The sequence below is a fragment of the Nerophis lumbriciformis genome, linkage group LG07 (genome assembly GCF_033978685.3).
Source record: "Nerophis lumbriciformis linkage group LG07, RoL_Nlum_v2.1, whole genome shotgun sequence".
NCBI lineage: Eukaryota > Metazoa > Chordata > Actinopteri > Syngnathiformes > Syngnathidae > Nerophis > Nerophis lumbriciformis.
Window position 1 is genome coordinate 19,683,910 of NC_084554.2, and position 16,139 is coordinate 19,700,048.

Below are 16,139 nucleotides of genomic sequence, written 5' to 3' on the forward strand. Positions count from 1 at the left end.
AGCTGGGGTACCTGAGTTATATTCTTTAACTAAAAAAATAAATACTGTATACCATATTTTTCGGGGTATAAGTCGCTCTGGAGTATAAGTCGCACCGGCCGAAAATGCATAATAAAGAAGGAAAAAAAACATATATAAGTCGCACTGGAGTATAAGTCGCATTTTTTGGGGAAATTTATTTGATAAAACCCAACACCAAGAATAGACATTTAAAAGGCGATTTAAAATAAATAAAGAATAGTGAACAACAGGCTTAATAAATGTACGTTATATGAGGCATAAATAACCAACTGAGAACGTGCCTGGTATGTTAACGTAACATATTATGGTAAGAGTCATTCAAATAACTATAACATATAGAACATGCTATATGTTTACCAAACAATCTGTCACTCCTAATCGCTAAATCCGATGAAATCTTATACGTCTAGTCTGTTACGTGAATGAGCTGAATAATATCATTTGATATTTTACGGTAATGTGTTAATAATTTCACACATAAGTTGCTCCTGAGTATAAGTCGCACCCCCGGCCAAACTATGAAAAAAATTGCGACTTATTGTCTGAAAAATACGGTATATCATATTAGCGTCATACAGTATAACATAAAAGTAATAATTTCTGAAAAAAATTATATGTCTGTGTGATGTCTGTGCCTTATAATTAAGTGTTTTAGTAAATAAAACCCCGGAAGACAAAATCTTCCTGGCGGTCAACCCCTCCAGATCCAATCACAGGATTTAGAGAAAGGAGGGGTGATCAGAGTCCACAAAAGATCCGCCTCATTGGCGATATATAGTGAAGTGCGTGCACCGGGCGAACTTGTTTGCAGTAAAGCATGGCTGCCGAACACCCACCTGGAAAGATCGCAATACCTGCGCTTGCTGTTACAGAATATAATGCAAAAAAAAAAAAAAAAAAGAGGAAATCAGAGGAAGAAAAGAAAGACGTTGTCTAAAAAAACAAATAAGAGCAAAAGCTCAAATAAATTTTGGTCCGGCATATTCAAGATGGAGGACACTTCAGGCCAGTCTTGGACTAACTTTGCACGTGCAAGTGGCTGTTTTCCTTCTCGAGAGTTAATCTAATGTTCCATTTTAATTTATTTTATGTTTATACTTTTGCGTGGCGACGTGTTTTCAACAAAATACAAAATAAAAAATAGCGGATCCTTCGATGCAATTCAACAACCTCTGCGTGTGTGCACATAGCTCTCGTGCACGATTTCGTGCACTTCCAGAGATGGAGACTGGGAGGGACTATCAGCGTGGTGCGCAGAGTGGGCGGGTCGGCATTTACAGTTTGAAATCTTCCTAGTGACACAAGATTCAAGCACCCCAGCGTCAAGTCATCCAGCAGTTCAAAAATGTAATTGCTGGGTAGAAGATACAGGTGCAACTTCAAATATTTGAATATCGTGAAAATGTTTGTGTATTGCAGCTATTAAATGTACATGGTGAAACTAAAATATGACATAGGCTCATCATGCAACACAAAATAGTTTACCTTTTTTTCCGGACCATAGGGCGCACCGGATTATAAGGCGCACTGCCAATGAGCGAGTCTAGTCAGGTTTATTTTCATACAAAAGGCACACCGGATAATAGGTCGCATTAAAAGAGTCATATTATTATTATTATTTTTTTTCTAAATTGAGAACACTTCCTTGTGGTCTACATAACATGTAATGGTGGTTCTTTGGTCAAAATGTTCCATAGATTATGTTTTATAGATCATCCTCAAGCCGCTTTCTAACAGTCGCTTCAGGATGCGCCGTTTTGTGGGCGGTCTTATTTATGTGGCTCACCTTCGGCAGCGTCTTCTCCCCATCATCTTTGTTGTAGCGGTGTAGCGTGCAAGGACGGGAGTGGAAGAAGTGTCAAGAGATGGAGATAATTGTTTTAATGACATTCAGACTTTACTTAAATCAATAACAGAGCAGCATCTTCTCATCCGTGGCTCACTCGTGCAATAACAACGCTGGAAATGTGTCCCGTGAAAAACAGTCCGACCGGAACTCTCTAAGAACTAAAGTTCCTTGGGTGAATAATGTAAACTCACTACACCGGTATGTTTTATGGCGAGTTTACTGACGGATATAAGCAGAGGTGGGTTGTAACGCGCTACATTTACTCCGTTACATCTACTTGAGTAACTTTTGGGATAAATTGTACTTCTAAGAGTAGTTTTAATGCAACATACTTTTACATTTACTTGAGTATATTTATAGAGAAGAAACGCTACTTTTACTCCGCTACTTTTATCTACATTCAGCTCGCTACTAATTTTTATCGATCTGTTAATGCACGCTTTGTTTGTTTTGGTCTGTCAGACAGACCTTCATAGTGCCTGCGTTTCAACAAATGCAGTCACTGGTGACGTTCACTCCGTTCCACCAATCAGATGCAGTCACTGGTGACGTTGGACCAATCAAACAGAGCCGGGGGTCACATGACCTGACTTAAACAAGTTGAAAAACTTATTGGGGTGTTACCATTTAGTGGTCAATTGTACGGAATATGTACTGTACTGTGCAATCTACTAATACAAGTTCGAATCAATCAATCAAAAGTGTGAAGGAAAAAAGAAAAATTTTTATTTCAACCGTACACCCCGTCAAAAGCCTAAAGACTGACTGCACAGTTCCTGTCTTCACAATAAAAGTGCCGCTCCATCGCGCCTGCGCTTTCAAAATAAGAGTCTCCGAAAGCCTGCGCAAACAAGCTAGCAAGCTACGGAGTTTGCCGCCAATGTATTTCTTGTAAAGTGTATAAAAACGAATATGGAAGCTGGACATATAAGATGCCAAAAACCAACCACTTTCATGTGGTATTGGACAGAAAGGAGGAACTTTTTTTCTCCTCCATTTGAAAATGTGGACGTTTGTCATCACTACTGTCTGATTCCAATCAATGCAAGTCATCAGAATCAGGTAATACACCAACTTATATTCTTGTCTTCATGAAAGAAAGGAATCTATATGTGTTAAACATGCATGTATATTCATTAAAACACTATTAGCATGTAAACAAAAACGGCAAAAAAAATAAAATAAATTATATACTGTATATATCAATGTATGTATATATATATATATATATATATATATATATGTGTGTATATATATGTATATATGTGTGTGTGTGTGTGTGTGTATATATATATATATATATATATATATATATGATATGTGTGTGTATGTTACTCATCAGTTACTCAGTACTTGAGTATTTTTTTTACAACATACTTTTTACTTTTACTCAAGTAAATATTTGGGTGACTACTCCTTACTTTTACTTGAGTAATAAATCTCTAAAGTAACAGTACTCTTACTTGAGTACAATTTCTGGCTACTCTACCCACCTCTGGATATAAGTAAGTAACTTGACACTACTTTATATTAGAAATAGCAATTTAAATTTCCCTGAGGGAACTCTCCTTAAGGAATCAATAAAATACTAGCTATCCATCTAACAGCGGAGGGTGAATGTCTCATAACAAGAAGATAGAGAAAAAGAAGAAGCTTATCGACTACGGTGTCGTCACGGACTACAAAGGCGGAAGCACGCACATTTTCAGGACTTATGCAGATCCCAAATACAGTTTAGCAGGTACCAGAAGGTAAGAAAAGTTGCTTTTGAATAATATTGTGAAACAAAACACCAGATAATATGTCTTACCTTATACACACGCCATAATAATACTCGTAAGTTGTAGCACAGTACAATCCATCAAGTGGTGTGGCTACATAGTTTACCAGACTCGTATTAAAACATTTTGATAGATTTTTGAGCGCCGTGTGTAATGTTCTATATTTTCAATGGAACATATAACATTTTGGTGTTGTTTACTTGAGTCATATTGCAGTCTACACGTATCTCGTATGTGTGACTGCCATCTTCTGGTCACACTTATCATTTCACCATGTACCAAATAAAATAGCTTTGAGGTCGGTAAGCACAACCAAAATGATTCCGTACATTAGGCGCACCGGGTTATAAGGCGAGTTTTGAGAAAATGAAAGGATTTTAAGTGCGCCTTATAGTCCGAAAAAGACGGTCAGCCTTTTTTTGATACAATTTTGATGATTATGGCTTACAGCTTATGAAAACCTGCAAGTAAGCCATGATCGTCAAAATTATAACAAAGACCTGACATATCTCACTTTGTGTGTAATGAGTTTATATCGCATATTAGTTTCACATTTAAAGTTGAATTGCTGACATGAATGAACTTTTGCACAATATTCAAATGTTTTTAAGTTTCACCTGTACGTCTAATAATTTTAGTTCTGACAGTTCCAATATGCTAAAATGCAATCTTTCTCTTCACCGTCTGTCTTTGCACTGATCGCCTTCTTTTTGCCAAAACGATTGCGACCATTCAGGCGTAGCTGTTCTAGTTTGCACAAAACGTACAAAATATCGACACAAAAACACCTTTTTTAGATCACACCCTAAATGTACAGTATAGTCTGAAGACCACCTTGTTGGTGAAGTGAGGCTGCAGGGTGATGATGATGAGAGGTCCATCTAAGTGCCAGAGGAGCTGAGCTCCAAAGGTCTGGATTAGGAGAAAAGAAGAAGACGCCCTCCGCACTACCAGGTCTCCTGTAACCACGGGCAACAGCTCCCTTTGCCCATTTAGGGTCACGCCCCCTGGAATTATCAAAGTACACGTTAGAGCAGGGGTGTCGAACACGGTTACACTGAGGGCCACATCGCAGTATAGGCTGCCCTAAGAGGGCCGCTTGTAACCGTATATAATTTATAAATAGAAAATAATTCACCTTATGATATTATAAAATGAATTGCTGTGCATTTGATTATTATATGTGTCTTACATAAACTGTAAAACATTTTTTATTTTTCAATCAAAAATAAAAAACTGGCAGCTGAGTCGCCACAACTTCACCATAAAATTTACGATGGTTTTTACAGCATATTACTGTAAATGGAACACGGTGCTATAGTTTTTTTTACTGTAAAATTCTGGCAACTGAGCTGCCAGTTTTTTTACTGTAAAATCTATTGTCATTTCTACAGTGTACAATTTGAGGAATAACTGTTTTAATTTGTTTTAATTTTTAAAAGTTTGAAATTAATAATAGTATTATATTTATTGCATTATTAGATAATAAAGTTTAAAATATACTCAATAGCATGCAATAAATGTATTTATGTCTGTCACAATGAAAAGATTACATTTAGTAAATTATAAAATGCTTTATTGACTCATATTATTTCAGGGCTTTCGCGGGCCGCTTTAATGATGTGGCGGGCTAAATCTGGCCCCCGGGCCTAGAGTTTGACACCTGTGCGTTAGAGAGACATTCACATGTTTGAGTACAAAACTGTTTGTTTTAAAGATACGACTCACTAATCATTGGTGTGATAAATTTATAAATATTTCACTAAATAACTTTGTCAGTTGTAACAGAAAGCTACAATGTTTTGTACAGATAGTTTATAATATAAAAAACAAACTAAAAAAAAACATGGGATTAATTAAAGTACCGGTTATGTCAATATTTCATTTTGGCAATTGATTCGAACACAGAACACATAAAAGATGCTATAAACACATAAAGAATGAAAACATTACTTCTGTTGCTGGTTTGAACTAAGTCAGTAAGGTTTGATTAATGGGTGGGATTGAACAAATTTACCAGTGTCTGTGATGGTGACTGTGGTGCGAAGGGCAGTGATTGACATTTCTCTCAGACAGCCTGTCGCTCTTCCTCCTCCTCCAGATGTGCACTCGCCACAGCGCACACTTACCACAAGCTTTCTGTCAACATAATCCTAACAGAGTGCAAAACATAGAATGTGCAAAGAAGATCAAATACAAGGTTATCCAGATCATCATAGCAATACATGATTTTTGTTATTGTGAAAGTAGTTCCCAATGGTGCTGATTAGAGATGTCCGATAATATCGGCCTGCCGATATTATCGGCCGATAAATGCGTTAAACTGTAATATCGGAAATTATCAGTATCGTTTTTTTTATTATCGGCATCGGGTTTTTTTTTTTTTTTTTTTTTTTAATTAAATCGACATAAAAAATACAAGATACACTTACAATTAGTGCACCAACCCAAAAAACCTCCCTCCTCCATTCACACAAAAGGGTTGTTTCTTTCTGTTATTAATATTACTGGTTCCTACATTATATATCAATATATATCAATACAGTCTGCAAGGGATACAGTCCGTAAGCACACATGATTGTGCGTGCTGCTGGTCCACTAATAGTACTAACCTTTAACAGTTAATTTTACTCATTTTCATTAATTACTAGTTTCTATCTAACTGTTTTTATATTGTTTTACTTTCTTTTTTGTTCAAGAAAATGTTTTAAATGTATTTATCTTATTTAATTGTATTAATTTTTTTTAAAAGTACCTTATCTTCACCATACCTAGTTGTCCAAATTAGGCATAATAATGTGTTAATTCCACGACTGTATATATTGGTTGATATCGGTATCGGTTGATATCGGTATCGGTATCGGTATTTAAAGAGTTGGACAATATCGGCAAAAAGCCATTATCGGACATCCCTAGTGCTGATGTTTGTAAAACAGTAATGCAGTGGTTCTCAAACATTTTTTCACCATGTACCACCTCAGAAGAAAACGTAGCTCTCCAAGGCGGATGTTTTATTTAACAAGTATATTCAATATTTTTGGCCACTGTAACATTACACACAGTTTGAACAGTAACACTGTTTGAATATTGGAAAATAAAGTTTTTGTTTGTTTGTTTGTTTTCTTTCATTTATTTAAGGTCAAACAAAAAACAATCAACATAACTGTCACACCGCGGGGAGGGATTTCTTGTCTTGGTTTTTTCTGTCTCGTGAATTGCATGTTTTAGTTTGAAAAGTAACTATTTTCTCGTTTCAGGTCACTTGCCCTTCCTTTTGTGTCATCAGTCTGACGTCATCCCTGATCCCTGATTGTTTCCACCTGTTCCCCATTACCCTCATGGATGGGTCTTATAAGCCCACGCCTCGCTTTGTTCTGTGCTAGATTGTCTCGTTTGTTCGTGCCTCTCTAGCTCCTGTCCAAGCCTTGCGTCGTCTCTTGTTTGAATATCTTGATCCTGAATTCGCTCGTTGATATTTTGAGTTTTCTTTTTCTCCTCCTCAGCAGAGTGATTTTGGTTATTTAGCTTTGCAGCCGAAGTGGTGAGTTTTCAGATTTTTCTTACAGTTCTTCCTTTTCCTAAATTTTTTGAGTGACACCTTTTGTTTACTTTTTTTAGATAAGATACAGTGTAGAAGTTTTATGGCCATTGTTTCCCCCTCCTTTTGGAGCGTTTTTTGGTTATGATAAATTTCATAGATTATATCCTGCGCCAAGTATAGTTCGTAATTGTTTTTGTGTTTCCTCCTTTCGGTTGTTCCTTTTTGTGGAACCTTTTTTTGCCGACTAGTCAGATTATAGCCTATGTTGATTTGCCTGACGGATTGTTCCCCACTCTGCATCTGAGTCCCATTTTTGACCGAACCTGACAATAACATTGAAAATAAATAATGAAATGAAAAGCAGCAGAAAGAAGTAAAACTTATAATATATGCCCCTTATTCATACATTTACAACATTTGTTGTTCAACTCAGAAGATTAGCCATATTTATTTTATAACATGTCGATTGTAAATAGTTTATAACATACAACAAAATAACTAAACATGGAAACAATAATTTATTCCAAGTCATATTTTTTCGTCATGATTTTTTTTTTTGATAGTAAGAGATTTAGATTGTTTTATTTCACGGTCAAGATTGTTCCATAAACTAACACCTTTGATTGAAATATGTATTTCCCTCACTCCTGTTCTAAATCTTGATTTAGTAAAGAGCTCACTTCCTTTTAGAATATTTTAGTAGAAGCATTTAAGTCCCATCTTAAAACTAATTTGTATACGCTAGCCTTTAAATAGACCCCCCTTTTAGACCAGTTGATCTGCCATCTCTTTTCTGCTCTGCCCCCCTCTCCTGACCACAGATGACTGTTCAAATTCAGGACCGGGGGGGACCACTCATTTGTGCATCAGTTGGGGGTGTCTCTGCGCTGCTGACTTGTCTCCACTCAAGATGATCCCCTGCTGGCCCCATTATGAACTGGACTCTCACACTATTAGCTAGATCCACTCGACATCCATTGCACCTGTCGCCCGGGGGAGGCTCCCCACATCTGCGGTCCTCTTCAAGGTTTCTAATTGTATCCCATTGGGTTGAGTTTTTTCTTACCCTCATGTGGGATCTGAGCCGAGGATATCGTTGTGGCTTGTGCAGCCCTTTAAGACACTTGTGATTATCAATCAATCAAAGTTTACTTATATAGCCCTAAATCACAAGTGTCTCAAAGGGTGCACAAGGGCTATATAAATTAACTTTGATTGATTGATTGATTGATTGATTGATTTTTGATTTCTCTTTTAACAAATCTATTTTGAATATTGATTGGAAGAATTTGTGTATATGTTGGGAACATCTCTGCGCTGCTGACCCGTCTCCGCTCGGGATGGTTCCCTGCTGGCCCCACTATGGACTGGACTCTCACTATTATGTTGGATCCACAATGGACTGAACTCTCACAATATTATGTCAGACCCACTTGACATCCATTGCATTCGGTCTCCCCTAGAGGGGGGGGGTTTACCCACATATGCGGTCCTCTCCAAGGTTTCTCATAGTCATTCACATCGACGTCACACTAGGGCAGCGTTTCTCAAAGTGTGGGGCGCGCCCCACTGGTGGGGAATAGAGACATGACAGGTGGGGCGCGAGGAACGGGAGGAAATTTCACTTTACATTTTTTTTTTAAATTATTATATTCTTAGATACATTTTTTTACTATGCTTTCATTTTCTATACACACTGTAAATCACTTTGTGATTCTGTCTGTGAAATCCGCTATATAAATAAATGGAAATTACCGGTACTTATTTTTACTGTAGGCTTTATATTTCTCGGTACGAGCGAAAGTTTGACAGACATAGCAACAGTAACTAATGGGGGCGGGGCTAAGCGGAACAAACTTTCGCGCGGATGGGTAGCAGGCTAATGTGTGGATCACAATTACACAAATATATACATTTGTGACTCGCACCTCAAAGGTCGTCGAGCCAGAGCCAGCGCCTGCAGAGAAACAAAATTCTGACGGGCACACACTGTGTCATTCACTGGGAAGCACTCGCGTCAAGGCAGCTCAGCCCCGAACTCAATGAGGTTTTAACAGATGTTGTGAGCGCGGTAAATTTGATCAAAACACGACCACTGAAAGTGCGACTGTTCTCTGCACTGTGTGAGGAAATGGGAGCTGATCATACAACCGTGCTGTTTCACAGTGAAGCAAGGTGGCTCTCCTGGGGCAAAGTGCTGTCACTTGCCCTGTCTTGCCAAATGCATAGCTCCTCCTTTTTTTTTGCAAAGATTGCAAAGTGGCACTTTTATTGTATTTATTATTGAACTTGATGCAAGTTATTTGATTTATTATTGAACTTGATGCAAGTTATAACACTTTTTTTTATTTATTATTGAACTTGATGCAAGTTATAACACTTTTGTTTTATTTATTATTGAATTTGATGCAAGTTATAACACTTTTTTTGATTTATTATTGAACTTGATGCAAGTTATAACACTTTTTTTTATTTATTATTGAACTTGATGCAAGTTATAACACTTTTGTTTTATTTATTATTGAACTTGATGCAAGTTATAACACTTTTTTTGATTTATTATTGAACTTGATGCAAGTTATTTGATTTATTATTGAACTTGATGCAAGTTATAACACTTTTGTTTTATTTATTATTGAACTTGATGCAAGTTATAACACTTTTTTTGATTTATTATTGAACTTGATGCAAGTTATTTGATGTATTATTGAACTTGATGCAAGTTATAACACTTTTTTTGATTTATTATTGAACGTGATGCAAGTTATAACACTTTTTGATTTATTATTGAACTTGATGCAAGTTATAACACTTTTTTGATTTATTATTGAACTTGATGCAAGTTATAACACTTTTATTTGATTTATTATTGAACTTGATGCAAGTTATAACACTTTTTTTGATTTATTATTGAACGTGATGCAAGTTATAACACTTTTTTTTATTTATTATTGAACTTGATGCAAGTTATAACACTTTTGTTTTATTTATTATTGAACTTGATGGAAGTTATTTTATTTATTATTGAACTTGATGCAAGTTATACCACAGCTGCACAGATATTTTATTTATTATTGAACTTAATGTTATTTTATGTTATTGAGTTCGAATGTATACAACTTGATGTTCAATAAATTTGAAAATGTTAAAGCTTGGCATTAGCGCTCTGTTGGGGCGATGGGGGCAGGTGGGGCTTGAAAACTCCCCCTTGTCCAAAGTGGGGGATGACAAAAAAAGTTTGAGAACCACTGCACTAGGGTGAGTTTTTCCTTGCCCTTATGCAGCCCTTTGAGACACTTGTGATTTAGGGCTATATAAATAAACATTGATTGATTGATTGATATGTTTTGTTCAAGATTTTCAGGATATTGTACTCGACCAATACATGAAATTTCAATATGTTTACCTGTTTGAATATTGATCGGTTGTCTGTCTATCTGTGTTGGCCCTGCGGTGAGGTGGCGACTTGTCCAGGGTGTACACTACTGCTGGGATAGGATAGGCTCCAGCCAACACCGCGCCCCCAAAAGGGACACGCAGTACAAAATGGATGGATGGATGGATATTGGATTTGTACTTTAATCAAGGGATTCTTTGTCGCACTACCAGATAGAGCCTGTGTACCACTAGTAGCAGAGTCATGTATAAAGAGAGTATGACCAACATGGTTTCAGTCGATCCCCTTAATGATTGGTCAAAAGGCACGTGACCTCAGGGTCTACTACTATCTTTGAGCTGATGCTATGCGTTTGTGTTTCCTTGTTAGTTTTTCGACGCGTAAAAATGCCCTGTGGTGCAGGATGGGTCTGCTCCACCCGCGAGAATTGTGGAAAGCTTTTAAATTGCTTTTTTTACCCAGAAATAATACAAGTATGGGAAGTGAAGGTTCACGAACAACATTGGAGAACCACCGATTACAGCGTATTGTGCCAGGTAAACACACAGCATCTGCGTTTTGTTCAGGAAGGAACACACAGAAGCTAATACAAATAATAACATAATGAAATTAATAAATATAAAAGATGGTTTGACCAAAACAGACTATCTTTGAATCTCAGTAAAACTAAAATAATGCAGTTCGGTAGCAGCAGAAGAGAAAGTCAAATACAAATACAAATAGACAGACAATGAATGAGTAAAAAAAAACATTTTGACTGTAATAATAGGTCAGAAAATTAACTGGAAATCTAATATAAAAATATACAACAAAGTGGCAAGAAATACGTAAATAATGAATAAAGCAAAATATGTTCTGGACCAAAAATCAGTCCATATTCTCTACTGCTTGCCAGTGTTACCATATCTGAGTATACAAGGAAATAACTACAAAAGTACACTAATTAATTTACCAAAGAAAGCCTTGGCACTCGGCGGAGGCGGTCGCATTTTTTCCCTTCCCTTCCTGTCTCTCCCTGCTTGCTCTTTTTGTCTTGTCTTGTACCGTATTTTCGGTGTATAAGTCGCACCGGCAGGAAATGCATAATAAAGAAGGAAAAAAACATATATATGTCGCATTGGAGTATAAGTCGCATTTTTGGGGGGAAATTTATTTGATAAAACCCAACACCAAGAATAGACATTTGAAAGGCAATTTAAAATAAATAAAGAATAGTGAACGACAGGCTGAATAAGTGTACGTTATGTGATGCATAAATAACCAACTGAGAACATGCCTGGTATGTTAACGTAACATATTATGGTAAGAGTCATTCAAATAACTATAACATATAGAACATGCTATACGTTTACCAAACAATCTGTCATTCCTAATCGCTAAATCCAATGAAATCTTATACGTCTAGTCTCTTACGTGAATGAGCTAAATAATATTATTTGATGTTTTACGGTAATGTGTTAGTAATTTCACACATAAGTCGCTCCTGAGTATATGTCGCACCCCCGGCCAAACTATGAAAACAACTCCGACGTAGCTCCCACTCCCCTTTTTTGCAAGTTTTGTGGATTTTATGTAACATGTTTATGTGTGCTATGTCAATGAGGTTTTTTTCCTTGGCCTCAGTCTGGACCCGCTCCCTGGAGTCCAGCTATTGACTGAATATTTACCTGTTTATTACCTTTTTTTGTAAGGGGCGCCGGAAGTTGGCAGACCCGTCAGCAATCCTATTTCTGTCTCCCTGTAATGTTTGTCTGATCTTGAATGGGATTGTGCTGAAAATCTCAATGTCCCCTCGGGGATTAATAAAGTACTTCTGATTCTGATTCTGAGTTATAATAACACATAATGAGTCATAAATACATTGCAGGCTGCTACCACAGTTGACCTTCACACAAAAGTCACAATTTCTCCACGATTGTTGGTTTAAAGCTAATGTAGATTTTGGCAAAATGAGGGTAATACGTTTCATTTTTGGTCGTTCTGTGTATTTTTTTTTACTTTTATTGTGTCGTTGAGTGCTTTTTAGAGTGCCTGCTGGTCACTAAACACTGCAGGAATGTAGCAGCAAAGTCCACCAAATAAGTAAAAGCATGATTTATTGTAGGTTTATGAGCTGTAGTATGTTTAGAACTATATTTAGACATATTATTTTTGTTTATTTCAGAAAAACTGACGTCAAAACGACAACAATTGCGTGCATCCGGGCACAGCCGCAAACATCCTTGGTTTTAGGAGTGCCTTTATACTTTTGGGGTGCCATGCAGCGTATTAGGCATGCTTAAAACACTAGAGTGCTCCTGTTGTATTGGTAGTGTACAGGTATGTTCCTCAAAGTTCCACTTTGGGTTCTGCCTTTGTCATCTATTGAAGTGTTGGCTCATGTGTTCAGTTCAAAAAAATTGTAAGACACTCAAATTTTTTGCCGCAGATTCTTAAAAACACTACGGTACTGTCATAGAGATTATCTTTGATTCGCTTTTTTCGCAGAAAGTCCCTAAAAACAGCAGAGCGCTCCTGTAACTCTGACAAAATAAATAGATCAAAATCAAATGTCTTCTGTAGAGGACACTAATTCTCAGAAATATACAAAATAAGACTTATAGTGAAAGGAGAAGTCCGGCCCACCGTTCTTTAGCTTTCTGGAAATGTGGCCCCTAAAACAATTTACAAAACCCAAAACCAGTGAAGTTGGCACGTGTAAATCGTAAATAAAGACAGAATACAATGATTTGCAAATCCTTTTCAACCCATATTCAATTGAATACACTAATATATACGCCTTCCGCCCGATTGTAGCTGAGATAGGCTCCAGCGCCCCCGCGACCCCAAAGGGAATAAGCGGTAGAAAATAAATGAATGAATGAATATTATACCGTAATATCATCAAAAGGTTCATAGAATCTGTAGAAATCACTGCATGTAAGCGGGAAGCCCGTGACTTTCGAGCCCTAAGGCGGTATTGCATCATAAAGTGAGATCAGTGTGTAAAGGATATCACCACATGGGCTCAGGAACACTTCAGAAAACCACTGTCAGTAACTACAGTCCGTCGCTATATCTGTAAGTGCAAGTTAAAACTCTACTATGCAAAGCGAAAGTCATTTATCAACAACACCCAGAAACGCCGCCGGCTTTGCTGGGGGCGAGCTCATCTAAGATGGACTGATGCAATGTGGAAAAGTGTTCTGTGGTCTGACGAGTCCACATTTCAAATTGTTTTTGGAAACTGTGGACTTTGTGCCCTCCGGATCAAATATGAAAAGAACCATCCGGACTGTTATAGGCGCAAAGTTCAAAAGCCAGCATCTGTGATGGTATGGAGGTGTATTAGTGCCCAAGGTAACTTACACATCTGTGAAGCCACTATTAATACTGAAAGGTACATACAGGTTTTGGAGCAACATATATTGCCATCCAAGCAAGGTCTTTTTCATGGACGCCCCTGCTTATTTCAGCAAGACAATGCCAAGCCACATTCTGCACGTGTTACAACAGCGTGGCTTCGTAGTCCAGACTTGTCTCCCATTGAAAATGTGTGGCGCATTATGAAGCGTAAAATACCACAACGGAGACCCCGGACTGTTGAACAACTTAAGCTGTACATCAAGCAAGAATGGGAAAGAATTCCACCGGAAAAGCTTCAAAAATTGGTCTCCTCAGTTCCCAAACGTTTTAGTGAGTGTTGTTAACAGGAAAGGCCATGTAACACAGTGGTAAAAATGCCCCTGTGCCAACTTTTTTGCAATGTGTTGCTGCCATTAAATTCGAAGTTAATGATTATTTGCAAAAATAATCTTGTCTTTGCAGTGTATTCAATTGAATATAAGTTGAAAAGGATTTGCAAATCATTGTATTCTGTTTTATTTACGATTTACACAACGTGCCAACTTCACTGGTTTTGGGTTTTGTAGTTGAATATCCCTGTTCTGGTTTGTGCAGGTCTATTTAATCCAATCAGTGTCAGTGTCAGGTCTCACCTCCACGGTTGTGAATGGACAATCTCCTCCTTGGAGTGAGTATCTCTTTTTGTCAAAGGTGGTGACATGTAGAGCCCCCATCAGGCTGCACTGAGCTGCACATTTCTCCTCGCTACATTGCCACTGACCTGCACTGCAGACGCTGCATCCGGAACATAAAGTCAGTGTGAAGCGTGAACGTTTCGAGAAGGACAAGATCAAAAACACTCACCAGGTGTTACATCTCTGCTGGATTTTGTCTCCTGACTGATATGAACGTCGGCGATGGAAACAAGGACAGTCATCTCTTTTGAGACAGTGTCCCTGGTGGAGGTACAGACCTGGAAGACACTCGCAACCCCCAACACACTCCTCACGGCACTGGACCGTGGATACGGCTGGTCCGGGAAGTTGGGGGGACGTACAGCTGGGGGGGCAAGAGGACACACAGTCTGAAAAGACCTGACCTCTGGGACAAACACGAGCTGTGGAGAAACACATGGAGAAAAAGGGCTTAACAAAAAGTTATTTTCATCGTCATTTGTAGTGCCGGTAGGTTTGTTTTTAAAGGGAGTGTTGCGTCAGAAGTGCTAAGCATGTGTGAGAGATTGTTTGAGTGAGAGATAATATGTGCATCCCTGCACGTGTAAAAGAGTGTTTCTGTCAATTTTGTGTTAAGCATAATGTTTGATACACAAACATTTACATAATACAAACAAATCGTTCAGTCACATGTTGATAGTATTACAAACTTGAAAATGATCTCTTTACAGTACACTTACTAGGGATTAAAAAAAACTTCTATTTACTTAATACTACAAATAATATTATTTATCATTATTTATATATTTACAAGTTAACTACAAACAAATGCGATTAATCGCGATAAATATTCCAATCGTTTGATTGTATTTGTAAGAATAATTTTAATACACCATACTTTTTACTTTTGCTTGAATATTTTTGTTTAGAAGAAACATTCCTTTTACTTTGTTGCATTGAGTTTCATTTGGATCAATACATTTATTTACAAACCCCAAAACCAGTGAAGTTGGCACGTTGTGTAAATCGTAAATAAAAACAAAATACAATTATTTGCAAATCCTTTTCAACCTATATTCAATTGAATAGACTGCAAAGACAAGATACTTAAAAGTTCAAAATGGAAAACGTTGTTATTTTTTGCAAAAATTAGCTCATTTGGAATTTGATGTCTGCAACATGTTTCAAAAAAGCTGGCACATATGTTGCCATCCAAGCAACGTTATCATGGACGCCCCTGCTTATTTCAGCAAGACAATGCCAAGCCACGTGTTACAACAGCGTGGCTTCATAGTAAAAGATTGCGGGTACTAGACGGACCTGCCTGTAGTCCAGACCTGTCTCCCATTGAAAATGTGTGGCGCAATATGAAGCCTTAAATACCACAACGGAGACCCCGGACTGTTGAACAACTTAAGCTGTACATCAAGCAAGAATGGGAAAGAATTCCACCTGAAAAGCTTAAAAAATTAGTCTCCTCAGTTCCCAAACGTTTACTGAGTGTAGATAAAAGGAAAGGCCATGGAACACAGTGGTAAAAATACCCCTGTAC

The 16,139-nt window shown here is 37.5% G+C and overlaps 1 protein-coding gene across 1 annotated transcript in view; it reads right to left on the reverse strand.

Moving 5' to 3' along the window:
- Positions 1–16,139, reverse strand: part of sspo (SCO-spondin) — a 302,516-nt gene that overhangs the window by 279,654 nt on the left and 6,723 nt on the right. The window contains exons 6-9 of the mRNA XM_061964637.2: positions 14,778–15,030; positions 14,567–14,708; positions 5,669–5,804; positions 4,486–4,658 (exon numbers count right to left, since the gene is read on the reverse strand). Coding sequence (XP_061820621.2) covers positions 4,486–4,658; positions 5,669–5,804; positions 14,567–14,708; positions 14,778–15,030 — 704 coding nt within the window. The remainder of the gene's footprint in view (positions 1–4,485; positions 4,659–5,668; positions 5,805–14,566; positions 14,709–14,777; positions 15,031–16,139) is intronic.